Source organism: Scomber japonicus, chromosome 5 (genome assembly GCF_027409825.1).
Source record: "Scomber japonicus isolate fScoJap1 chromosome 5, fScoJap1.pri, whole genome shotgun sequence".
In the NCBI taxonomy this organism is placed as follows: Eukaryota; Metazoa; Chordata; class Actinopteri; order Scombriformes; family Scombridae; genus Scomber; species Scomber japonicus.
The window spans coordinates 13,594,146-13,621,751 of NC_070582.1; the positions used below are offsets into that span (position 1 = coordinate 13,594,146).

Sequence of the window (27,606 nt, forward strand, 5' to 3'; positions counted from 1 at the left end):
ATTCAGTTTTTTGTTGTTTGTTTGGGTTTTTTTTTTTAGTTTTTTTACATTTACTGTTTATACAAATCAACTTATGTGGATAATTTTTCTGTGATTATTTTTGAATTTTCTTGACATATTTAAAAGGTACATATTTACAGATAAGGATACTTGAAAAATTACAGTTTAAGATTTTGTTTTCAGGCTCATCTACAACAAGACATTCACTATTCAATCTGTAAAGGAGCAGTGATGGTGATAATTGTAATATCTGAATAATACGAGTGACTATGTGGCTTATCATATTTGTACACATATATACCCACCAGTAATGCAGCACTAAAACATTACAATTGTCACCTTAGCAGTGTCATTTTGTGCCTTTTTATTTTTTACAGTAATTAAAGCACTTAATAATAAAAAGTAATTTTAGGGGAGCATATTTGCATAACAGCTGCTTATGAGTGTTTTTTTTCTTCTTTATTTGTTCAGGGTGTTTTTCGTTTCTTTAAAAACAAAAAGGTAACTTTATTTGTACTTGGCATGAAAGGAAAATAACAAGTCTGATAAAAAAGTATCTGGTTGAACATGATCTTTGCAGACCACAAACAAAACGTCTTTTAGTCCCCTCAGACAGTTGTAATTTTAAATGCAGCATATAAAAAAAATAATGTAACATGAAAGAAACTTCAAATTCAGTTTTTAAAAATAATCTCTCTAACCCTAACCCAGAAGTCCAATGCCAAATATTGTTTGGTCATCTAGTCTCTTCTCCACCAGGACAACTTCCTGGACATTTCTTTAAATGTGCAGGACATATAGACTAATCTTGACACACAGTGACAGGAGCATTTAATATGTAGATTATTTTGGGATTATACATCTCTGCTACAGGATAGAAGGATGTAGTCTAATTTTACTGTAATAATGATACGGGTGTAACGTCATATTTTTCGAGCATTCACAGTTGGTCCTCATTTCTTCTATTGTGACTTTGTGCCATGATTGAATAACATAGTTGTGCTATTTAGGAACTCAATGGAGCTGTGTTGCCATGTTCTATCATGTTGGAAAATCTGAGCACAAACTCGACACAAAAGCAAACAAAAAAAAACAAATAAAAAAAACTTTCTTGTATGACTTCACATGGCAGCTATTCTTCCACATAGCAACAAATCACTCAGTGAGTTTGTTAGGCATTGGCAAAGGACGGCTATTAAATGTGGACTATATGATCCACCAGTAATGAAAAACCGTGGGGTAAGTTGCAGCCTTTCGCCTTCACACAGTTTAATTGAGCCATCAAAACTGACGCCTCAACAACTCTGAGGTCAAAATATGTCACCACACAGAATGATATGATTCTGATGTCCAACAGTGAGGTTACAATGAATTGTAAGTTTCAGTATATTATTTCAAGTTTTATAAATGATAAACATCTGTATCTTAAAATGTAGATATTGAACTGATCAACTGTAAGTCTGCCTCATGTGGACGTCATTCAGCAACAATCTGCAGAAATGGTGAAAAACCACCAGAAACAATAATTGTACTGCATCAGCTCTGACAGTATTGTGTCAATTTGAACTGTTATTCAGGATAATGAGTTTATACAGATGTACTTATTTAAATACAGCTGTAGAGTCTTTGGACTATGCACAACCTCTGGTGTTTTCCAAGTGTAGTTTAACATCATTACAGCAAATAATGGCTGTACTGGAAATGTCTAGTCTGCTTTTGACTGTGGGGGTTTAATCACATGTTTATTACTAAGTTAAACGTTAAAAAGCCCACTGAAACGCAGCTTCATGCCACAACCCACACACCAGATCAGACTGGTGTGTACACCTGACTGTAGTTTTTTCTCACACGGCTACATACCTAAAAATTTGGAGCGGTGAGGAGTGCGCAAAGGGCTGTGTAGCAGGTGTCATGGTTGTACTGAAAGCAGAGGGATTGAGAAAGAGAATAACAAGGCTAGCTGAGTTCTGGCGACCCATGCAGTAATAGGAGACAAGCCGCCCCTCCCTCTGTCAACTCACCCCCTGACTTTTGGCCTTCTCTTTAGCGTACAGCAAGGGCAGCTGGCCTGACTTGTACAGATCGGTTGGTCATCTGTAGCCCATCAGCATTTTGGATATGGTAGAGCAATAAAGACCACGTGCTCGGGCACCTCTACCCATCCAGATTACAGTGCTGTGATTTTCCGCCCCCTATCAGATCACAGCTCATTTATTTTGACCCTTGCCCTCGGTGCTACCTTTCTCTCATTGTCTGTGATACTGTTGAAAATCAATTAGAGGCAGGGGCAGCTTGATTTTTCCTCTCATCCTGAGGCTTTAAAAGAAGTTTGTTTTTGTGTGTGTTTGCTTGTTTGATCATCAGCTACAGTGCACCTTAGTTATTGATACATCAAAATATTCAGGAACCTGTGACATAACAGAGTCTTCAGTTTTCATGTTTCTTTCATTAAAGAACACGTTGCCTCTTTTCTGAAAGAATTTCCTGAATCTTTTAACCACCTGAATGAAAGAATTGTCTGTCTGCTGCAGAGAGATGTAATTTCCATATACTTGATTAGAGAATAAGAGTTGCAACTTTGGTAGTGGGTTAAAATGTTTTTTATTGTTCTGTGGCCAGAATGCTATCATCTAGATGGTTTGAACAGAAGTACCTTTACGACAGCTATAAGAGGCATTTGACAACTTTTTTTATTTTCTTCAAAGATCCCTGTATATCTAACTTTGAGGAAAAACAGATGCTTGTTGCTTGTTTTATTGCATCTGTTTTAACCATGACAACCATGACAACCATGACAATCAACAACATTAAACAATCAACATCTGTGTCTTCGTTCTATCAAAACTTATTTATCATATGACTTTTAAATTTGTACACTTGTTCTGATTCATGTGGAGGCAATTTAAAGGTGGTAGTTTCTGCCATCTCTGAGGCCATCGGCTAAACTGCACCCTCATGTTTAGGGATGGAAAACTGGTTCCAAATTGCCATGAGGCTCTGAAACAATCTACCCGAGGAAATCAGGTAATCTGTATCAGTAATCTCTTTTAAGTTCCTTCTTAAGGGATACTTTTATTACAAGCCTTTCATCATTTTATTTGAGATTTAATTGTCCTTGAATATGTTTTTGCTTTTGTCCTACACTGAAATCCTTTTTTACTTATCAAATTGTTTTTATATCTTATCTTTTGAAACATAATCATTTTTTGATTTGTGTATTTTGCTGCCTTGTAAAGCACTTTGTGACTTGGAGTTTGAAAAGTGCTCCATAAATAAAGTTTTATTATTAGTAGTATTATTAATAATACTACTAATATATATTGTTTTAATGACAGTTGTGGATTGCAAATCAACATCAAACTGCTGCAGCTACGCTTCTGGTAACCTGCAATAAGAAGGAGGCATGGTGGCAGGACTGAGACAGCAAATAAAACACACCAAAAATAACCTAGAAGCTCCATTGCTGACCCTGTACTGTTACCAGCCCGGGCTGCAGGGAGAGCTAACAGCGATAAATAACGGACAGTGGACTGTTAGCTGTTATGAACCAGGGCTAACGAGCTGGCTGCTAGGCCATTGATCAGGTACTAATAAGTGAATCGATAAAGAATCAGACAGATATGTAGAATCACTATTGGCATCGGTATCAATAAAAGCTTCAATGTCCATCCATACTCATGCTTGCATCAAGCTATCAGATACACATGTTCTGCTTTTTGGTGGCTGGCACATTCCGCAAAGTTTGTCAAGTCAGATGATCCCAGGTAGAGTTTTATTAAATTGATACAACTTCAGTGTTTGCCAGCAATACTTCTGAGTCATGAAAACCCGGCAAAGAACACAATCAAACAATTTCTATAATGGCTGGGACGGCCTATTTCTAGAGTGTCTTCTATGTAGCTGCTGCCAGTGTAATTTAATTACTCTGTCACTTAAAACTGCCTGACCTGGTCACTATGCATCAACTACATGAAGCAGCCTTTCCAAAACAGATCTAAATTTATAAAGACAGCAGCCACCACACTCTCTTATTCATCTTTATCATGTAATAATAGATAAGTGAGAGTGTCTGATCTAAAGTGTGTTTAAAAAATATTGGTACATCTTCATGATGCGAATCAACGACAAGAGTAAATCTAGTTTTCTAGATCTAATGTTGGTTCTAGCTTAAAGGCATCAGGTGTATGTTTTTTTGTTTCTTAAAGCCAATTATTATTAAAGCTAATAATTATGCATTTATATTCATCATCTCTGTAAACAAATACACTTTATTAAACAAATAAGTACAAATACATTCCTCTTATAATTCTGTAGCTACTACTTAATTCTCCTTCAATGTCAGTGGTAGCAGTGGAAGTGTGTGTAATGTAGTGAATGAGAAAAACTTTTGCTCCATTAAGCAAAAAAGGGCTTCTTATAGTGGGACATTCATTCCCTTGCAATAGGGACTGTGAGCACAGTTTACTGATGACAGGAATGGCACTTATCCCATTTCTCTGTTACTGTACTTATGTGCAGTGCTGCAACTAACAATTATATTTATAATAATTTAATATTAATATGATAAATATGATGATTATTTTCACAATTAATTGTTTGTCCAATAAACCATCATAAAATGTTTTCTTAAAGCACATCATAACATCCTGGAGTCTAAGATGATGTCATCAAATCTCTTATTTTGTTCAACCAAGTACAGTAGAATAAAACCCCCAAATATTTTTTTTACAGTAATGTACAGCAAAAGAGAGCCTTGAAACAGCAAATATTTGGCTTTTTTTTCTTGAAAAATTACTTATTGTTATTATTATTATTATTATTATTAGTTTCATCATCATCATTATTATTACTATTGTTATTATTATTATTATTAACATTATTATTCTTAAGGGCACTGATCACCACTGATCCTCTAAAAAGGCTAAAAAACTGTGACGTGTACAACATTTTTACACTTGAAGTAAATGAAGTGTTTCAGTTGTGCGATGACATTTAGAAATCTTCTTGTATGACGTACAGCTAGCAGAATGATATACAGTACTGACCCACATAACAATCATTTGTAAATTACATTTAAAGATTTAAAGCAAAAACCATCAATGTATGTGTCAAATACATGTCTTACAGACCCTTCAATCCACGGGATACCAAGTAGCCTGCATTCTTTATAAAGTTACTTCTCAAAGCTAATTACATTGTACAGCACAGGCAGTGTTCTGCACAGGCTTCAGATAACCACAACTAATGATTATATTCATGATAGATTATTTTCTCAATTTGTTTTGTCCATAAAATGTCAAAATAGTGAAAATAGCCCCCTATAATTGCCCACATTCCAAGATGACGCTTTGAAATTTCTGCTTCCAACAATAAAGTGTTCAGTTTATTATATGTATAACAAAGGAAAACATAACATATCCACTTTAAGAAGGAATTGAATGGAACATTGATTAAACAACTAATCATTGCAGCTCTAAATGACAGACTACCAGGTGGGTGACTTCACAACTACACAATGTGAAATTCTGAAATTCTGTACGTCCAAAACCCTGACAGGCCCTGTCCATGGTGCTGAGTGTCTCTGCATGTGAACAACTCACATATGACAAAATCTGCTGTCGCAAGTGCAATATTCTTCACTGCTATTTGCAGGGCAGCAGCATCAGGAGGAGGGACACTAAGAAACCGAACAAGCTCATCAGGAGGGCTGGCGCTGTGCTGAAGATGCTGCACAGACTGGTAAACATCATGGAAAACATCTCACATGCCCTTCAATGACAACAGACTTCCTCAGAATGCTACAGGAAGTCATTGACAAAAAGTCAGTCTACACAATGACTCTCATCTGTACCAGGAGAGAAAACTCCTTCTCTGACAGTGAAGACAGACTGCTCACCTGGACTTTTATTTAAGATATCATCCATCACATCTGTTATATTTCACATCCATATGAAAGATCTTATATACTGTTATATATGTATATGTTTTGTGTAATTATTCATGTTTCAGTGTGCACTTAATTCTGACATCCATTGCAATATCCACCTGACTTGCACTAATGTACAGAGTATATAACAGTGTATACTCAGCAAATACTATATTATATTTATGGTTATATCTGTAGTCTGTACTCTATTTTCATTTATTCTATTTATATATTTTATATGAGTCAGCTGATTTTCTTGTTGTATATAATTTAGACTTTCATTGTATTTGTTTCTTTTACCTATACCTTACTGTTTTTTTATATCTATGTCAAGATGCTGCTGTAATTACCATTTGGGATTAACAAAATTAAAATAACTAAAACAAATAGTAAAACTACATTCATGCAAACAAGGTAACCACATTACATTTTACCCATTACAGTCAACAAGCATATCAGCAATTACACAATAATGTTCGGCCACAGTGGTAATTTTGTCATCAATGAAACTAGAGTTAGCAGACAGAGAGAGGAGTGTGTTTCCTCACCGGTATTTGTAGTAGCTTCAGTGACCGTTAGACCATCATCCATCAATGCAGACGGCACCACTGATATTTCTCTCAGTTATGTCCCCCAACTTTTTCACAGGTCCAGTTTGGAAGTAGCTAGGTCTCCTTTTGACTCCCACCAGTCAGTGATTATCCTACGGTGGCCGAGACCCGCCATAGCTGCAAATAAAAGTAATGCTGCAAACAAAAAGAAACGCTGCTGCAAATAAAAAGAAACGCTGCTGCATATAAAAGAAACGCTGAAAATAAAAAGACACACCGCATCAAACAAAAAAACGCTGCAAATAAAAACAAACGCCGCTGCAAATAAAAGAAACACCGCAGCAAACAAAAAGAAAACACCGCAGCATATAATAAAAAAAAACCGATGCAAATAAAAAAAGCCATAACGGAAGTGGATTACCGGGGACTGTTTTTGCCGAAACACCGGAAGAAGAAACAACAACAACAGGACTACGAATTGGAAAACGAACTAGAAAGTAAGTGAAAATGGTAGTGTTTAATGTCGCTACATGTACTTTCCGGCAGCTTATTACTGTCGTTGTTGGTGTTGCTTGTATGTGTAGGTCAGGAAAAGACGTAAAAGGGACCGTATATGGTTTGTTATTTGTGTTATTACGTTACGTGTTGGACTAAATACATGGACATATTGAGGAAAGTATTTCGATGTTATGGAAACGGATTTCATATTTCACAAGAATGGATACTTGGCGAGCTGTACAGAACGTCCTGAGTCATAAGAAGACTTTAGCTGAGTGGCTAGCCGAGCCAATCGCTAATACTATTACGGCTGTGAGCAACCAATATAATTCGTGAGTGGTCTTGAATGAATCAGGGCAACCTATGCTTTCTAACAATGTACAGCATGAATATATATGTTTAAGGGTTGGTGTTTAAAACATTCAGAAGGACTTGTGGCTACCTCCCAACCTCTGACCCGTCCCGTAGGCGGAACAGCGTGTTTTAAGTGTCTGCAGTTCCGATCCTCATCCCCATTTTGGCTGAAACAGACAAGTCACCCTCAAACATGCTGAAAACCATATTGATGTTTGGTTTGCAGTTAGTCATCCCTAATGTTTATGTGGCTTTGAGGATGTTCCTCACGTTGCCAGTGTTACAAATCAACTGGTTTTCACGTTAACTGGTTTGTTTAATTTTACACAATGTTGCTCCAACATGAATTACAACACACGGACGTAAACGTATGGGGTGCCGTTTGTAAAGCAGCTCACGCTGAAAATAACAGCAACATTTTGTCACATTTAGCTTCAAACCATGTTTAAAAAACTGGTGTGAATTTTTGAGAGTCACTTTTTTGCACATTTACAAAAATATTTGTCAACTTAGAGATATTTTAAATATTTAAATCCAAATGTTAAATGTTAAATTTAAATGTTAAATCTAAATCTAAATGTTAAATCTAAATCTAAATGTTAAATGTAAATCTAAATCTAAATGTTAAATCTAAATCTAAATGTTAAATCTAAATGTTAAATCTAAATGTTAAATCTAAATCTAAATCTAAATGTTTCGAGTGAAACTAAATATTTAGCTAATATTCAAATTCAAATGCCGGTAACAGGAAGTACCAAAATAAAAGCTCGAGGAGGTCAGAGTGTGTTTATAGTGGCAAATAATAAATGAATAAACCCCATCTTATCCGGGGAGATGGACTCTTGGACATGGATTATCGTGATAATAACTACCTAAATTGACCAACACGGTACTGTAGGCCATGGTCGCGCCGCAAACATGACTGAATCTGCTTTAGGTTTTGGTGGCCCTGTGGCAGTTGCTGTTGCCGATGTTCTCAGCTAAGGCTGAATAAGTCATGCTTGCAGCGCGACCATGGCCGACAGTACAGTGCACCGGGTGGAGGACCGAGTGTGTAGGATGACAGCTCAGTCATAGTGAGCCCCCTTGTGGCTGACTGTAGTGGCTACAGGTCATAAGTCCGGCACCCTTCATAAAAGTGACACTAAAAACTCACAGTACTCTTCAAATAAAGTTTCTCCAACCGTGTTGCTCAATTTAGGTAGTTATTATCACGATAATCCATGTCCAAGAGTCCATTTCCCCGGATAAGATGGGGTTTATTCGGTATTTGCCACTATAAACACACTCTGACCACCTCGAGCTTTTATTTTGGTACTTCCTGTTACCGGCATTTGAATTTGCATATTAGCTAAATATTTAGTTTCACTCAAAACATTTAGATTTAACATTTAGATTTAGATTTAGATTTAACATTTAGATTTAGATTTAGATTTAACATTTAGATTTAACATTTAGATTTAGATTTAGATTTGGATTTAACATTTAGATTTAACATTTAGATTTAGATTTACATTTAACATTTAGATTTAGATTTAACATTTAGATTTAGATTTAACATTTAAATTTAACATTTAACATTTGGATTTAAATATTTAAAATATCTCTAAGTTGACAAATATTTTTGTAAATGTGCAAAAAAGTGACTCTCAAAAATTCACACCAGTTTTTTAAACATGGTTTGAAGCTAAATGTGACAAAATGTTGCTGTTATTTTCAGCGTGAGCTGCTTTACAAACGGCACCCCATATAAACGTGTCCAAAACATCAAATGCGTGCTTTTCCTCGACCATCTTTACCAAACGTGATCTTTGATCATCGTGAAATGTTTTTCAGAGTTGCAACGAGCTGGACCTGTAAGGTGCTAAAGTGTTATCATTGCAATAACAGTGGTCACAAGTTAATTTGGCCGTGGTGTGTTGACAGTCGTGGCTATGCAAACGTCATTTTTAATTCAACAGTAATTGTATGACTTTATGATAGTTGTTTGGTATGTAGATATGTGGTCCTGTTGTTGTTGTTTCTTCTTCCGGTGTTTCGGCAAAAACAGCCCCCGGTAATCCACTTCCGTTGTGGCTTTTTTTATTTGCATCGTTTTTTTTTATTATGTGCTGCGGTGTTTTTTTTGTTTGCAGCGGTGTTTCTTTTATTTGCAGCGGCGTTTGTTTTTATTTGCAGTGTTTTTTTTGTTTGCTGCGGTGTGTCTTTTTATTTGCAGTGTTTCTTTTATATGCAGCAGCGTTTCTTTTTATTTGCAGCAGCGTTTCTTTTTGTTTGCAGCATTACTTTTATTTGCAGCTATGGCGGGTCTCGGCCACTGTAATAATTATCAGCGACGGTTTCTTCCAAGAATCTAGAATAATGCACACACTTTGCAATTAGCTTAGCTGTTAGCAGCCATTAGTTTTACAAAACCAACCTATAACATTTGAATTTGCCACATTCTTCTGATTTGTTCGTTTCAATAGTTTACAATTTTGATAATTCTTCCTCCCGGTGGCAACTACAGTTTCGCAGTAGTATTTAGTGCTAATTAAAGTATATCAACTTCACCTGGCTTCACCTGGCTTCCCAGCTACACCACATTCGGACCAATCAGCGTTGCGAATTCAGCTGCCTAGCAAGGTAAGACAGTGAATCTCTGGTTGCTGGGCGCTGTTTATCTCACAGAAAACGAGGGTAGAAGTGGCGTGGTCACACAGTACAAACACAGTAAATGTTAGGAAGAAAATGTGTGTGTGTAGCTTACCGTCTGCTGTCTCCGCTTTTGAATCAAGCTGGACTCACAGCAGCCGTTAAAAGCTGGATTTAAAGGGGCCAATGGTTAACTGTTAGTGTTATGGGTGCTGTAACCTCTGCTAGCCTCTTTTAGCACTTTTTCTTTAGCATTTTATCTTCTTGTTGTGGTTGGCTAACCCATAGACTGTAAGAATCCATTAATCTCAAATAAATGTGCATAATTTGAGTGCAAACCACTCTACCTGTACAAATTAGCATGAGATGAAGTGCCCATTTAAGAAAATCATCTACACAATCTCCCCAGCAAGTTGAGCTAAAGGTCAGCCATAGCAAACTTAATAAGCTAGCTAATGGCCCTACTAGCTAAGTGTTCCTGGATTTTGTTTATGTAATTCTTTCAGTATTAAAACATTCCCCAAGTGGTCATAGTGCTCAGTGCATCTAAAATAAATGGGCAGTTTTAGGAGTTCATTCAAAGAAATGCCATGACAATCCTGTCAAATATAGGCTATTAATAGAGACTGAGACATCTAAATGTTAGCGTAAGAGGCACAAATGAAACACCATTCAACCAGGAAGCAACTTTCATTCACACGTGTCAGTTGAATTTATTTTTAGAGCGTATTTAAAAGCAACAAAAGTTGACCAACATGTTTTGCAGAGACTGAGAAATAGAATAAAATGAAAACACAGACATAGTTATGAGGATTAAGAGGAAAAATGTATAAAAGTGTGACATATATCCACAACAGCATTACACAGAACAATTAATAGAGAAAAAAAAGAAAGGAAATAAATACAAAATGTGATCAACCACGTCTTCATGATGACTATTTAAAGGCTGAATAAAATAAATGTTTTTTTTTGTTTGTTTTAAATATTATTTGAAGAGGAGGATCTAATAATGAGAGGCAAATTGTTCCACAGTTTAGGGCCAACAATGGAAAGTGCCCTATCATGTATAAGGCCAGTGTACAGTGCAATACAAGCTAACTACATTTTGCAAATTCCTAAGAGACCACATTCTTGACACACTCCACGAGTTAAGCTATGGACGTAGCTGACAGAAAATAGCTGTGGCTACACACTGTATGATCAGAGGGCTCTTGCCATGAGCTAATCATTCCATGTGCCATATAGACGAGTGTTGAAGGAGTGTTGCCTGTTTATTTATAGGAGTCTCTAAGGTTCCACGGCAGACGGTGGCTCTTTGAGCTGGATTCAGTTACAGCTCCAGGGAAAGCTGAAAATACTGCTTCTATATAGACATACACATATAAACAAGAGTATAAATCCTTAATTTGGATATAATATAGAGTCCTAGTTCGGTATGTACCATAGCTGAAATAAGATCAATGTTATCTCTGGAGAAAAACATAGTGTACATGCAATATTAAACACATTAGGATATACTGTACAGAATATTTATATACATTGTGTTTCTTATGCACACTGACTGAACTGCAGGTAGCTCAAATGACCCTGGTGGATGATTGGGAAAACTATCATACTGAATCTGCTAAACAACATAGAAGAAATTCTGCTGTTTATTTACCTGGAAAATACATTAGAAATCACCATAGATATGAACGATATTTGTTGCATTAAGTAGATTGGATGATAGTTGGATGGAGAAAATTGATGCATGGACATTGTGACATCTGTGATAACAGTGCCCTCTCACAATCAGATCAACTCAACATGAGCTGTCATCAACCAGTTAACTGCTGAAAAACAGTGTCAGAGCTAGATGCACAATAGCAACACAACAAAATGAAGAAGTCCTCAGCAGCAACAGCAGCAATGAAGGATAAATAAACAGAAATTTGTTCTAAATGCAGGAAGGAAAAGGAGCCAGCATGCTTCTAATTGGCCTTGTAAACATGAGCGAGTAATGAAAGATTTATTAATGAGCTAGCACAAGTCAGAGGATTTCAAGGAAGCTATGGATTGAGAAATGCTATCAGACACATGGCAACAACTTGCAGTCCAGATGGCCAGAGCTGGCCCCTGCCTGACCTAAAATAACAGTTCAGTGGTCTGTTTACGTTGTGGAGCTCACTGTAACATGTAGGGACATGGCAGATGAAAAATACTCTGAGTGAAACTCTGAACATCTGAACAAGTGAGGCCTTGTGAGTGAAACTGTAAATACGGTTCCACCTACAGTATGAAGAAAATACTGTGAAAAAGGAAAACCTGCACTTACTTTAAATGATTCTTAAAATTATTTGCACAGGCAGAATATTTTTGATGACTTGGCTGTCAAGTCCTCAACAGCTTGTAAAGAAAAGAAACCAGTCAGGATGAAAGGTAAAGCATGGAAAGCATGGAAATGCGTCTATAAAACAGAAGTTATTGTACATGTTATAAGTGTCAGTGGAAATTGGTACTTAACAGCACTTCTTACCTTAGCTGGAATGTTTAAAAGCAACATCACCAGGATGCTCTAGATAGATTTAGGTAGGGATGCATTTCCTAAACTGAACAGTTTTAATCCAGGGGGACCAGCCCTCTGATAAATCCATTGTTATTATGAACACTGGTGGTGTTAGACGTAATTGCATGTAAATATAGGCGTATAGGTATTAAACGGTGGTGTGGGTGAAATTAGCAGAAATGCTCAATGATTAATAGTTCTAGTTTTAAAATGTTCTGCTGTTTCTCCTTTTCATATATGATTAAATTGAATAACTTAACATATAAGGCTTTTAGTCAGACAAAACAATAAATTTGAAGATATCACTATGTCCCTATGGCCTCTGTGAAACTGTCACTATTTTTTACCATTTCATAGATGAAACATTTGATCGACTAACCAAAAAAATAATCAGAAGATTAATCAATAATGAATATAATCATTAGTTGCAGCCCTTGGTAATGAGAGCTCAGTCGGCCTGGGGGTGTCTGTAAAACCAAATGCCAATGTAACCAATAAAACCAATACTTTAAGCTCTTTGAAGTCATCCTTGATTAATAACCCATGTGTGGTTGTCTTGTGAACTGATCCCCATGCAGTTGCGCCCAGCCTGGATTTTGGACAACACTAAAAAAGGGAAAGGCTTGATCAAGGAGTGAAACGATAATCCAAGGTAGGCATGGGGAGGGACATGCAGAGGTAATTCCAAAGAACCCTGCCCTCCAGATCTGAGGTATCCCGTTTCAAGTCTTGCTGCATGCTGTGTTACCTATCAGCAAAAACATGATCAACTTCAGATGAGAGCAGGCTAAAATTGGTGGCTATCAAAACCCAGGAACTGGCAATGAGCTTGGCTGGGGTATCCGCTTTCTAGAGTGGAAGCCCTGGGTCCAGACACCTCAGGGTGAGGAGACTGTGTGGTCTGCTCACTTGGGATAAAGGGATAAACACAGCATAGGCTCTATTAGGGAAAAACTTTCACACTGTTAATTAGATGCACCTGCACTCACAACTCACATCTCAGCCATTTACACTGGCTGATGAGTGCAGGCCAAAATGTATGCTGTAGTCCATACAAGGTTCAACCTATATGTTTAATACTTTTATACTGATGCATTGTCAGTGTAGTAATGACTTAGCACAGGCATTGTCACATTCCCATACAGGGAAAGCAAGATAAATATTGATCTAATGGCGCTATACCTATAAATTGGCTGGGGTTGATGTATCATAGTTGGCCAATAAGTGACAAGAAATTGAAACCCAAATGTTCCAAAAATCTTCAAAATCTAATTTCAAGACAGTGTCACCATTAAACAGTTTATTCATCAGGGGGCACAGCCAGGTTTATTTTCTACCGGCCAAATGTCTCAATCAGTACTTAGGAAGGTCATGATTCTTTTAAAAAGATATGTCAGAAGTTCTTATCAAAACTGTTTATTTAAGATATGTATTTATGAACACAATTACTGTGGGCTGATATCAATAACTGATGTCTGCCAAATCTAGATATGTTCAATTTAAAACCAGCCAGGCTGTAGTCTCTACATTAAAACTGTGCTAAATTAGTTTAAAACTGTTTGTTTTTATGTCTGTATTACTTAAATGGCTGTGTAACTTTTTTAAATGTCTGTGCTACCAGTGACTGTATACAAAGATGGACGATATGTCACCCCCTCCTACCACAAAGCAAAAGTGAAGCCAAAATATCTTGTTTCCGCAAGCTGCCATCTTGCCTGTTTGATGTTATTTGGAGCCAGAGTCAGTAGAATTGGGCGATGGGATGATGGGGCCCACAGGACACTACCCTTCAGCTGTCCTGCCACCTGACCTGAGTGGCTGTCACAGCTGTGAATCATGATGTCAGGACCCCTTTTTATGTTGTCAAATAATCATTAAAAAACACTTGTCACAAAAATGAGCACTTGATCACACATCAGAATGATGTGACCAAATTTATCACAGGTTTAAAGGGGACCTTTAATGCTTTTCCCTGTTTTCAGTCATAATGTTTCAGTGTCGGTTGTTTGTATTAAATGAGGCTTAAGTGTCAAATAATGAGGTAAACATAGGTAGAAATAATCCATGTGAGCAAAGAGCACAGGCTTCAGACTGCTCCAAACTCTCAATTTCTAATGTTTTTTTTCTTCATGTGGCATGATGTGAGTGTTTTTGCGTTACACAGCAGGGAAAAGTAAAATAAGTTGTTTACCTGTTGGAGGTGTGCTGGTCATCTGCAGCTCTTCATCAAACATCATCATCACGATGATTTGCTTGTACTGTTTCTCCATATGTTGTTATTTCAACCATTTTTAGTGCTGCTAACAAAGCTTGGCTAATTCAGTGTCAATTCTTTACAATAAAAGTCTCAATGTATTTAGTTATTTAAAAGCTTTTAATAAGAAGCAATGAAGAAGGAAATGTTTGGTTTGCATCAGCGGTAAATTGACATGATTCTAAGGAACAACAATTGCCTGTTAAGAAACAGAGGCTAAAACTGAGGGGCTGCAAAAAGGACTGTGAGTCATGCACAGCTACTGTGGTGGAGTCTCACAGTAAAACTATAGAGATGAAAATTAGTATATTATGTCCCGTTTAACTAAAGCTGAACAGTATTGTTAGAAACAGTAGCTGTCATTTTGGAATATCAATCATGATATAGTAGATTCACTGGAAAATCAATTTTAAAAAATTGCTAATAAATAAAATAACTGGATTCCTGACTCTGCTGGTCAGTGATTTACAACATTGTGTAAGATTACAACACTGTGACACACCCAGAGATATTTAAGTGACAGTTGCCACAGTGTAGATCTATATTAACTCCTGGTATATAATGTCATATTGTGCAACCCTACTTGTAACCTTGCTGTATAGACGTATTTTAACGTGCAAACCACTAAATGGCTGTTTATTGGAAAGTCTGCCATCTCTGTCTTTACTTTAGCTTTTGTTAAGAAATCATTAGGAATAATTATTAGTGACTCTTAATAAGAATTTTCAGTCTGTAGATCAGAGACCTTCCGCATATATCTCTATTTCTATAGACTCATTCCAGTGTCAGAGACGCTGTCATCACCCACCCTACAGAGGATACGTCAGACTGGGTCAAATGCCCCCTATTTCATTTCGAGCAGAGTAGTTGGCACTAGAAGGATGCAATCCGAAGGAGCTGTTGACTAGCACGGCTGACCTTCTAAAAACTCCTCTTTCAATTTATAACACACTTACACACACAAACATGATATGCACATGCATTCATTCACCAATAGCACTAATAGCCACCCTAGATACACACTTACAGAAATACACACACACACTTTGTAAATACTTGGCCTGGGGAGCGGGAGGAGGTGAAAGCCAAGGGGAGTCACTGACACAAGTCGCTACTGTGATTACCTCACGTCTGTACTGGGTTAGAGAGGAACCTCATGCTGTCTATATTTAGATAAAGACAAGCTTCAGAAGATGCAGAGCAAATGATCAAAATGTTAATAAATATCAGCTCTTTTTGAAGAACAAAGCTTGTGTTTGAAAAGAACATCTGCTTAAAGGGTGAGTTAACATTAAATTTTCATATTCAACTTTGATTTGGTTATTTGGTTATCAATCATGAAGTTAACTCATTGTTTAGTCATTTTCATAATGCTTTCATGACATATACAGATTGCTTTTTCATCTTTATGTTATCACAATTATTTAAACACGAACCAAGTTGAGAATGAGATCATTGATTTTTTGATCGTTAAGAAATTTTCTTTAAAAAAAAAAGAATGACAAGAAAGCACAAGTTTTTCCTTGGTGCGAGTGCATCACCACTATCTTGTTACCATGGGGGTCTCCTGCATTCATAGGTCGAGCCATTAATAACGATAGGAGGTTCCTTGCTGTCAGCATTCATGCACCCTGCAGGCTTTATGGCATGTGTTTCCCAGGCTGTGTCTCATTGCATGCGGTCACTGTTAAGCAGGCTATGCACATACATGCATATGTAGATATCTAAATGTATCGAGGCACAACTGCAAGACAAACACATACTATTATTATATTATACTGTGAATTAAAGGTGCAGTGTGTAAAATTTAGTAACATCTAGCAGGACTTGGCAGAGATGGAATATAATATTCATAATATTATTATTATATATTTGTATGTTTTATTTCAATCAATCAATCTTTATTATTTTAGTGTATAATCATCTGAAAATAAGAATTGTTGTGTTTATGTTTTCTTAAAATTAGCCCTTTATATATTCTTAGGGAGGGGGTCCTCTTCCAAGGAGGCTGCCATGTTGCATTGCCATGTTTCTACAGTAGCCCAGAACAGACAAACAAAACACTGGCTCTAGAGAGGGCCTTTTACATTTTTCACGAGTTTTGTGACCAACGTAGATTCTTCTCCTTTAAAAAATGTAAAGAAATAATATGAATGGTGTGGTCAGATAAGATAAAATAATTATACAGACAAAGGTTGGAGGAACATATGAGTGAATTTAGGATATTGGCAATTAAAGATGACAGAAGGAAGCTACTGGAGACCTGTTTTAGATTCTTTGAGACTTTTCTTTGAGTCCGATTTAAGTGTCACGTGTACATTCCTCAACTTGTTTGTTATTGTTTGTTTCCTTGGATACATTCAAGGCCTGACACCGTGGCTTGACCCAGACAGTCATTTGGTGAACACTCAATGCTAACACATTAGCAGCAGGCGGCACTGTGTCCTGACACTGACATTTGACTCTGAAATCCAATCCTTTGTTCAGTAATGGAAAGGCAAAAAGAAATGTTGCTCCCCTGGGACCCCTTACTTGTTAACCTGACAGCAAAGAAACCTGTCCAACATAAAAGTTTGTGATGTCATGTTTAAGCTGCTAAAGCTTGCCCACATCTATGTATTCATGTAAACTGTCCAGGTTGGTTTTAGTAACACTGATTAGCACCTCTGTGCTATTACTGTTATGATCCTGTGTGTACAACTGCAGCTTTATGAAGGCAATGAAAGTGGAGAAAAACTGAGCTATAAATAGATCACAATGCTGGGGTGTACATATAACTTAACTCTGTATGCCCGGGCCACATCTTTTTGTTTAGTCTTTTTGTTTTCAAGACTATTAAAAGAAGAATGAAAAAATAAGGTGCTCGAACTTGTTGGACAAAACACTTTCAGTTTTATTCCGACAACAGATGATTTTTAGGGTCTGATAAGAAAGTAATTAGTGCCACTGCACAATTTCAAGTGCTTGCAGCTCTTTTCTTTTCTTTTCTTTTTTTTTACACCGGAGTATCTCCGTGACCCCAAGGCGAGGTCACATGTCTTATGGGGGTCCCCATGTTCCAAGTTGTACAATTGAGCCCTTTAAGTGGTATGAACGGTGAATGTTATTTTGGCAGTGGCTTCCTGAAGACGCTATCCTCTCTGGCTACTCAAGTGTCAGTCAAGCCAGCAGTTTCCATTGGCTGGGTCCAGGAGGGCCCCTGGTTGTGCAAAGCTTCATGCTTTTAAGTATTTGGGTTATTTATTATCTTATTTACTTCAAGATGCATTTTATATGTAGCTTTAAAAAAAAACTTGTCACTTAGCAAGTCAGATCTGCTTGTTGCTTTTATCTCCTGGTTGAGACCCAAAGTAGACACGGGCGGGTCCTGGAGGTTCCCCTTGTGGACAAGAATAGCCCCATGATTTCATGAATGAGGGAGGTGAAGGGTGAGAAACTAAATTTCAAAACTCTGAATCTGAAAAACTCAGATCAGAGTCATATCAGATTCTACTCTGAACAAAACAAAAGTGAAGGCTTTGTTGTATGTTAAAAGATATAATAATAATTAAATTTGCATGCCTAAATGTTTACTAGGAGATCACTGCACTGCTGCAGTGAAGTGGGTGAGTGTGAGAGGGACAGCAGCAGCAGCAGGAGCAAGTGTCATCTGGTCTTCCAACTTGGGGAGGGCTTTGGAGTTTAAAATGGTGTGAATATGATATCCATCTCTAGCCATCGGTATAGCTTATGCAAGTGCAGATCTGTCTGCACCATTGAAAGTTGACAGTTGAGAGGCACTAATCGGAAAAAAGGACCGTGTAAATCAACAACAACACCACTATTTTGGATTGCAAACACTTTTACGCTTTGGGAGTTGGGGCGCAAAAAGGGACTCTGCCTGAATCTCGGGCGGCTGCATGAGAAAGAGAGCTGAGAGGACGCACAGACAAAAGGGCAAGAGGAAGACACCAGGGAGGTGAGTGACGGATTTACCCTCGGAGGGGTAAAAGATGACTGTGGTGTCCCAGGAGAACCACGACGAGTCGGTGGTCGTTACTCCTGTGTTGCAAGATGCTGCTGAATTGGAGCCGGCGGAACAGGAGTGCAGCGAGAGGGTGGTCATCAACATCTCAGGTCTGCGTTTTGAGACGCAATTAAAGACCCTCTCTCGCTTCCCGACTACGCTTTTGGGAGATCCACGTAAAAGGATGCGCTTTTTTGACCCACTGAGAAATGAATACTTCTTTGACAGGAACAGGCCGAGCTTTGATGCCATCCTTTATTACTACCAGTCGGGAGGGAGGCTTCGGAGGCCTGTAAGTGTACCTGTGGATATTTTCCTGGAAGAAATAAAGTTCTATGAAATTGACGAAGAGGCAGTTGAGCTATTCCGAGCTGACGAGGGCTTGTCGAGGGAAGAGGAGCGCCCACTACCTTCTAATGAGTACCAACGCCAGTTATGGCTCCTGTTTGAATATCCAGAAAGTTCAGGACCTGCACGGATGATTGCTATCGTGTCAGTTGCGGTTATTTTAATATCCATTGTTATATTTTGCTTGGAGACATTACCCGAGTTTAGAGAACCCACTGAATTGTACGAAATTCACGCCAATGGAAGTGCAGACGGCGTAGCGCACAGTCCATTCACAGATCCATTTTTCATGGTGGAGACACTTTGCATCGTGTGGTTCTCGTTTGAGTTCACCATGAGGTTTCTGTCGTGTCCCAGCAAACCAGCTTTCTTCAAGAACCTCATGAATCTGATCGATGTTGTGGCAATAGCCCCTTATTTCATCACTCTGGGCCTCGATCTCGCAGAGCATCAGGGCAGCAGTCAGCAAGCTGCATCCCTGGCCATACTGAGGGTCATCCGTCTGGTGCGTGTTTTCAGGATTTTTAAACTCTCCAGACACTCCAAGGGTCTTCAGATTCTCGGCCAGACGCTTCACGCAAGTCTCAGGGAGCTTGGACTGCTCATTTTCTTCCTAATTATTGGAGTAGTTTTATTTTCCAGTTCCGTTTATTTTGCAGAAGCAGAAGATCCCGAGTCTGTATTTTCTAGCATACCTGATGCATTCTGGTGGGCTGTGGTGACAATGACAACAGTTGGATATGGAGACATGTGTCCATCCACCATCTGGGGTAAAGTCGTCGGCTCTCTGTGCGCCATCGCCGGAGTACTGACCATAGCCTTACCTGTCCCTGTTATCGTTTCCAATTTCAACTATTTCTACCATAGAGATAACGAGGAGGAGGAAAATGTTACGTACATACACGTGACTTGTGGGCAGCAGCCGCAGCCCTCCATTGGTGAATGTGACTCCACCAAAAGTAACATGTCGCTCTCCAAAATTGAGTCCTATCAGGATGGCGACGATTTGGAAACCTTGACACAACCAAACATGAACCCAATGGAGCCATACACAGGAAAACTGACAGATGTATAAAAATGCACCGATGGAAGAACTGCTTTTATGTCTGGTGAGTTGTATTCCAGTGGATATATACTTCAGGCTTCTTCGTGTTGGATGCTGCTGGTGTTTTACGCACGACGGTTGCCAAACATGGACCCTCAGGCATTCAGGCTGGACCCTTTTGTGGGTTCCGTGTGATCCCCAAGCAAATTGGCTTAATTTCACTGTAATTATATATATATATATATTTTAATACACGGAAGGGTGTTGTGTTTACGCACACGAAAATTATAAGCTCAAATACACCTTGCTTCACTATTCATGAGAAAAACACGTTGTCTGTTCTCACAGAACCAAAGTTTTGAATAAAGTGGGTGAGAAGAGCTCAGTCATACGTCAGAGTGCCCATGACGCACAAGGCGACCACCTCTCCACAGCAGGGCGCACAGACTTTGGACACATACACAAGAAGATAATCTCTCTGGCACGTCAGGGTTAAGTCAGACAGTTGTTTGTAAATCAGCCTCATGTGTTTCTGCGTATGCATGTCAGGTGTACACTACTACCGGACTCTGTTATCATAGGGTGTTTAAGCATTTGTGAGTTTTCTGTGTTTGTGCTGAACGTTTAATTGTGCGTAAAACACCATAACATTTGGCGTCCCGACGCAGAGTTCTCTGCTGCCCTTTCCAATAGTAGCAGTCGTATATTGGTTTATTTGTCTCAGTTTGAGCTATCCGATTGTAGTCTTAACCGAGCTCTAACCCTCAGGATACTATGGTCAATAGTTTACATGTTTAATAATAACGAGATCATCACTGGACACTTCTCATAATGATTAGACGTTTTCATAACAATAATAACAATGATTATCTCACTATTCTGGGCACTTTAAGTGATGATTATGACAACAGGAGAACACACTGACTTTTGTTTCTTTGAAGTTTGTAGTGTGCGTCCATAAGAATCTGGTCCGAATAAGGGAGCTCTGAGCGCCACTCTGTGGATGATAGATAATCCTGCAGACATCATTTCTGCCCAGTGTGCAACATTAACACTTAGGCTTGAGTATCTTTGCACTGTTGCAGCTGACCTTGACTGATTTAGCCATAAGCCCCTGAGATCATGCTATTTGACTCAGTGTATCCGGATGCTTGTGATGGTTAACTGAGCTCGCCAGATCCCTGACTGTTTTCTCTCACCTCCCAAATGTTAACATAGTGAGTTTTGTTTTCTGCTTACTTGCAGGAGGCAGGCGATTAAGTGAAGCTCGTTGTTCCCTCAGAGTCGCAACACTATACAAGTGTGGCATTCTCTTCTTCTCCAAAATATTGGACACTTTCCTCGTGGATTATTCTTGTATTGCCAGTGTTGTAGCCTACAGAGACCTGATGGTGGAAACGTCTGGAAAAGATTCAGTCCGTCTTGATGAACAATGTGTGTATCATCAGTAGAAGAAAACAACATTCTCTTGTGTAGGCTTTGTAAATGACCACGCTTTCTTTGTATAAAAAGCCTTGTGTACATGTTAAGTTTTTGTAAATTTGAATTTGACCTTTTTCTCATGCAGCCTATAATGAAAACTTGGAATCGCAACTTACCTCTGTGTTGTTATAAACACTCAGATTGCCTTGTAGCTCGCTGTAAACAATAACAACAGCAACGTATAGCACATAATATGTGCTTATATAATGTCTGCATGACATGAACTCATTGTGAATTTTAAATGTAATGAAATATTTATTTTTCTAACATGTATGTGAACTTAACTTAATCCCTTTTTTATAAATAAATTATGAATCAGAAATCATACCACTCGTTATTTTTCATTCTTTCAACATAGAGATCAGATTCACAGAGGACCAAATAGCAACTAGTTTGTGTTAAGAAAAATATCAAATCCATTCCCATTTATTAGTTCAGTACACTTTTATTACTCTCCATAAATTACATTATAACATTTTTGTGCTGAATGGTGAAAAAAAGGCACAGAACCGGACTGTGGGCTGTCATCTTGCCACAAAGGCAATTAACTTAATAAGATGTCATAGAGATATATCTAGACATATTTATTTCATTTATTTCTTTGTCGAATGTATTTTTTTTTTTTTTTTTTTTTTTTTAGAAAGCCAGAAGAGTCAGTTTGGGCCCTAAAACCGCACACCTAAACAGGTCCTCAAATACCCCAACATATGACTAATGATGTTATTATGTTATGATAACATTATCTGATAACCACGAGTATATTTATTTTCGGGATTTGTAGTTTTCTGAAGTGAATTAATCATCTGCGCTGTCCGTGGTGCTGAAAATGATCCTCCGTCCTCTGCAGAGCGTCAGTCAAACACAAAGTTATGCAAAAATCTCCGCATTTATTCTTTCGTCTGCTTTGCTTCTGCGACCAGATAGAGACTGAGACGGTATTCTAACTTAGTCGGTGTCGTAAAGTATCAAATCTTGGGCGTGAGACCAGCACAGCCAGGATGCGGACGCCCTTGATGTGTGATGTTTCTCAGCCAAGGACTGCCAACACAATGTTGGTGAATTTTTACGCTCTCATTATTAAAATGCTAGAACATCAGATGTAGTCTCATATAAATTCAGATATGGAGCGTGTCGATCCTTCATACATCCATCGACATGTAATCCTTGAATCCTGGAGTTCCTGACATATAATAAAAAGGTGATTTGTTTTAATCTCTCCCCTATTAATGATATTTTTCCAAATAATACATTAGGAGCCATGTTACATGGTGTTTTTTACAGGTTTTGTTACCAACTGTCCCTCTTTGCAGTCTGATTGCACCAGTCCTGGCACACAAGCGCTCTTGTTTTTGTGGTGTATGGAGAACTTCTGGCGGCGTGCTTTAGTAGAGCCGGTCTGCATTGCGTCGAAACCCTCCAACTCCTCCTCCTCCTGCTGCTGCTGCCCTCCCTCCCCTCTCCTCTCCTTTCCTTCACCTCCCCTGCACTTGCATGTGAAATGCACAGCAAAACATGCTTGACATTGTTGAGAAAACACTGGGACCTCGCTGCTACACCTGGCTGTCTCTCAACTGTCCATTTTGATGTCTTTCTTTATTCTGTTCTCCGAGCCGCGCTGAAACATCTCTGCCCGTCATCTTGTCTACTCGCAAAAAAACCCAGCAGATTTCTGCTGATGCAGTGATGTCTGGAAATGTCAAGGGCTCGCTTATTGCCCCTTAATGTATCTCCCCCCCTGAATTGCAGCGCAGGATTTTCTCCTGCGGTATACTGTAAGCTCTTCACACCACCGTGCCGCCGCGCATGCAACTACCGACGCCGCAGCTTTGTAATTCACTCTATTTGCTCCTTTTCCATCCTAGGCTTTCCTCATTAGAGTCACCTGATTTTCATCTTGTTTTACCTCATCGTGCCTCACCGTCTGAAGACGTTTATGCCTATTTGAGGAGCACTTTGACTGTGCAGACACAGTTTGGATGGTGGGGAGCCCAGTAAGGCTCTAGGCTCTTTTTTTGTAGGTGCAATGTAAAGTTGCCACATGACACCCACTGGTGTCCTGCTGTTGGATGATTTTACTCGAGGATAAGACGCATTCAAGACCTTTCAAGATCAACCCACGGTAAGCCTCGAAACTGCTGACTTATACAATAGATATTGATCATGTTATTTTTTACCGACAGCTGCTGTTAATATAAAGATAAACGACTAGTACTGTATTGTGTTCTTATTTCTCAGCTGTATTATCTTTGCTCTGCATCAGGCCCATAGGCTGTATGCACGAAGAAACATCAATTTGGTATCATATGAGTATCATATGTTATGCGTCACATCATAATTCAGGCTGAGAGTGGCGAAGGACAAATCATGACATGGTCCTTTAAGACATTCAAGTAATTCTGTAATAAACTCAATTAAATATCTGTATGAAAATATTACAGGAGTGTAACAGAAATGGAAGATTGGAAACCTCGACATATGGACAAAATTATCTATAGGACCTTTAAGAGAATGTAGAATATAAAATGAAGTACAAGAAGGTCCCATTAAACTCACTAATGTGTACTACAGGGAGATTATAAAAGCCTATATCATAGATTCCTCCCAAAGGATATTAATTTAACCTTAATTACTGGATAGTCGCATTAATTGCAGGTTGAGAGAAGTAAATAAATAAATAAAATAAACTGCAGAAAATGCTGAGCCAGCAAATATCTCGGCTGTTTGATCACATTATTTCCTCTCTCTCTCTCTCTCTTTCTCTCTCTCTCTCTCTCTCTCTCTCTCTCTCTCTTTCTCTCTCTCTCTGGCTCCCCCCTCTCCCTCTCTCTCACTGTGTGACAGAGGCAGCAGTAACAGCAGCAGATGCACTGGAGAGCAGCAATGGTCAAGTCAGCGAGAACTGCAGTGGAGCCGCACTGAGGCAAATCAGCCAACCAGCCCCTCGTATCTGGGGACGTTTCCAACAATTTAAGGGGTGTGGGAAGCTGAGGAGCAGAACATTTACCCTGAACCTGAATGCCTGCACAGTCAGACTAACCGACATCCCAACACAACTCCTCCTCCTCTTCCTCTGCAACCTCCTCCTCCTCTCAAAATGACCGTAGTAGCAGGAGACAACATGGACGAGACCTCGGCTGTCCCTGGCCACCCTCAGGACACCTACCCCCCAGACCACAACGACCATGAATGCTGCGAGAGGGTGGTCATCAACATAGCCGGTCTCCGGTTTGAGACCCAGTTAAAAACTCTCTCCCAGTTTCCAGAGACATTGCTTGGCAACCCCAAAAAGCGGATGCGGTACTTTGACCCCCTGAGAAACGAGTACTTCTTCGACAGAAACCGCCCCAGCTTCGATGCCATCCTCTATTACTATCAATCTGGGGGTCGGCTGAGAAGACCAGTGAACGTCCCTTTGGATATGTTCTCGGAAGAAATTAAATTTTATGAGCTGGGTGTGGACGCGATGGAGAAGTTCCGTGAGGATGAGGGTTTCATCAGGGAGGAGGAGCGCCCCTTACCTGAGAAGGAGTTCCAGCGTCAGATTTGGCTCCTCTTTGAGCACCCAGAAAGCTCGGGCACCGCCAGAGGAATTGCCATAGTGTCTGTGATGGTAATCCTGATTTCAATAGTCATATTTTGTTTAGAGACTTTACCACAACTGAAAGAGGACCCAGCAGGTCGAATGGTGACAGTGGGGAACACTACTGTTTATTACAAGCCAAATATTCTCACAGACCCCTTCTTCGTCATTGAGACACTGTGTATTATTTGGTTCTCCTTTGAGTTGATAGTGCGCTTTCTGGCGTGCCCGAGCAAACCGGCCTTCTTCAAGAACATGATGAACATGATTGACATAGTGGCTATCATCCCCTACTTCATTACCCTCGGTACAGAGCTGGCTGAAGACCCGGAAAACGGGGAGGGAGTGGGGGAGCAGGCAACATCTCTGGCCATTCTCAGGGTGATCCGTCTGGTCAGGGTGTTTAGGATCTTCAAGCTGTCTCGGCACTCCAAAGGACTGCAGATTTTGGGGCAGACCCTCAAGGCCAGCATGCGAGAGCTCGGATTGCTGATCTTCTTTCTGTTCATTGGAGTCATCTTGTTCTCCAGCGCTGTCTACTTTGCTGAGGCAGAGGAGCAAGGATCCTACTTTGGCAGCATCCCAGACGCATTTTGGTGGGCTGTTGTGTCTATGACAACTGTGGGCTATGGGGACATGGTGCCGGTCACCATCGGAGGCAAGATTGTAGGATCTCTCTGTGCCATTGCTGGAGTGTTGACAATTGCACTCCCTGTGCCTGTCATTGTGTCCAACTTCAACTACTTCTACCACAGGGAGACCGAGGGAGAAGAGCAGGCCCAGCTGCTCAACGTCAGCAACCCCAACATCCCCTCTGAAACCAACTCCAGCCGCCGTAGTTCATCATCCGTCAGCAAGTCAGAGTACATGGAGATTGACGGAGACATTAATAATAGCATTGACAACTTTAGGGAGGCAAACCTCAGAACTGGCAATTGCACTATAGCCAACCAAAACTGTGTAAATAAAAGCAAGCTGCTTACAGATGTTTAGACACCAGTTAGGAACTTTGGGATCTCTGTGGGACTGTCATATGTGGAGTAGACCATCAGTTAGGAATGCTTCATTTACTTCCCCAAAGCGCTCTATGGCATTAGGCCTACAACTATGCTCAACTATATAGAAAGGAAACAGAAAAAACAACGCTGTTAGAGTACATGACAGGTAGATAGAATAATTAATTCTTCTGATCCTACAAATATATAGGTATATCAAAAAGAAAACATCCATTATTACGCATATACACGGCTCCCTGGAGGACACAGAGCACACACTGTCTTATCAGGCGACGGCGTGGTAATTAAAATCTTATGCATGGAGTACAGATAACATTTCAGCAAGTTGCACAATGCACCGGAAAAGTCTGCAGAGACATGCAAGCATCTGCAGCCGAGTGGTAAGCGCCAAGAAGTTAGGTGACCTCCCCCGCCCTCCCCCCTTCACTCTCCTCCCTCCCTACAAAAAGGATCTACTATTCAGCAATGCACCTTATAGGAGGAAGACTGATCTCTCTTGTTTGGATGTAAACAGTTGGTGATCTACTCACTTCACGGACATCCGCAATGCTGCTGTTTTCTGGCAGATGCTGTAATTGTGATATCACCAAGTGATTCAATGCCATGCCCTTTAGATGCAACACAGCACAATGATAAAGTGAGCTTCACACGAGCATGATTAGAGACTTTCCATTTTGATATCGGCATGCATGAGACATATCTCCCATAATGGAAAGGATGTTCTTTTGGATACCTGCCTCCACCCCCCCTTCTCATCTGTTTTCATACAGAGTGCACTGGATGAGTTTTTAATTTGAGATGCTAATCATTTAGAAGTATAGAAATTGAATGTTAAATCTTAAGGGAACATTACATAAATGAGATCATAGCATGAAAAAAGTAACCTGCATTATGGTCTATCAACAAAGGTACTTTTGTATCCTGGTATATTAAATGCATGACATGAGTAATACAGCTTGTTGCAATTCAGGCACTCAGCAGTGTCCTATTGTCAGGGAAACTAAGGAAATCAAATTCTGGATGTTTCTGAATTGCGATCAAAATATATCCAAACCCACCTTGAGGATGCAGAGTTTCTAATTTAAAAGTAGTCAAAGAAACTGTGTAATTATTATCAAAAACACATATAATCATAATAAGCACCGATTACAATATTATGTCAATAGTGCAGTGCATGGACCTTCTTTGAACAAGAAAAGTTAACATGTTATTAGTCATGCTTCCATTTCCACCTCAAATTTGAGTACGTATTGATTTGGAATCCACCGAAAAGGATCTTTACCAAAATTTCACTTCACATTACAGACAATTATTCCGACATTAGTTGCTAGTGCCTTTATCCCTTTCACCAACAGGAGTAGTGAAAG

The 27,606-nt window shown here is 39.2% G+C and overlaps 2 protein-coding genes across 2 annotated transcripts; both read left to right on the top strand.

The window, feature by feature from the left end:
- Positions 1-18,754: 18,754 nt before the first annotated feature.
- On the top strand, positions 18,755-20,191 carry LOC128358442 (shaker-related potassium channel tsha2-like). The gene has a single exon (XM_053318723.1). The coding sequence runs from the start codon at positions 18,755-18,757 to the stop codon at positions 20,189-20,191; it is 1,437 nt and encodes a 478-aa protein (XP_053174698.1).
- A 4,546-nt stretch (positions 20,192-24,737) lies between these two features.
- LOC128358441 (potassium voltage-gated channel subfamily A member 1-like) lies at positions 24,738-26,216 on the top strand. The gene has a single exon (XM_053318722.1). The coding sequence runs from the start codon at positions 24,738-24,740 to the stop codon at positions 26,214-26,216; it is 1,479 nt and encodes a 492-aa protein (XP_053174697.1).
- The last annotated feature ends 1,390 nt before the right edge of the window (positions 26,217-27,606 follow it).

Coding starts and splice junctions, on each gene's coding strand:
- LOC128358441 (XM_053318722.1), top strand. CDS start 24,738: ATGACCGTAGTAGCAGGAGACAACATGGACGAGACCTCGGCTGTCCCT.
- LOC128358442 (XM_053318723.1), top strand. CDS start 18,755: ATGACTGTGGTGTCCCAGGAGAACCACGACGAGTCGGTGGTCGTTACT.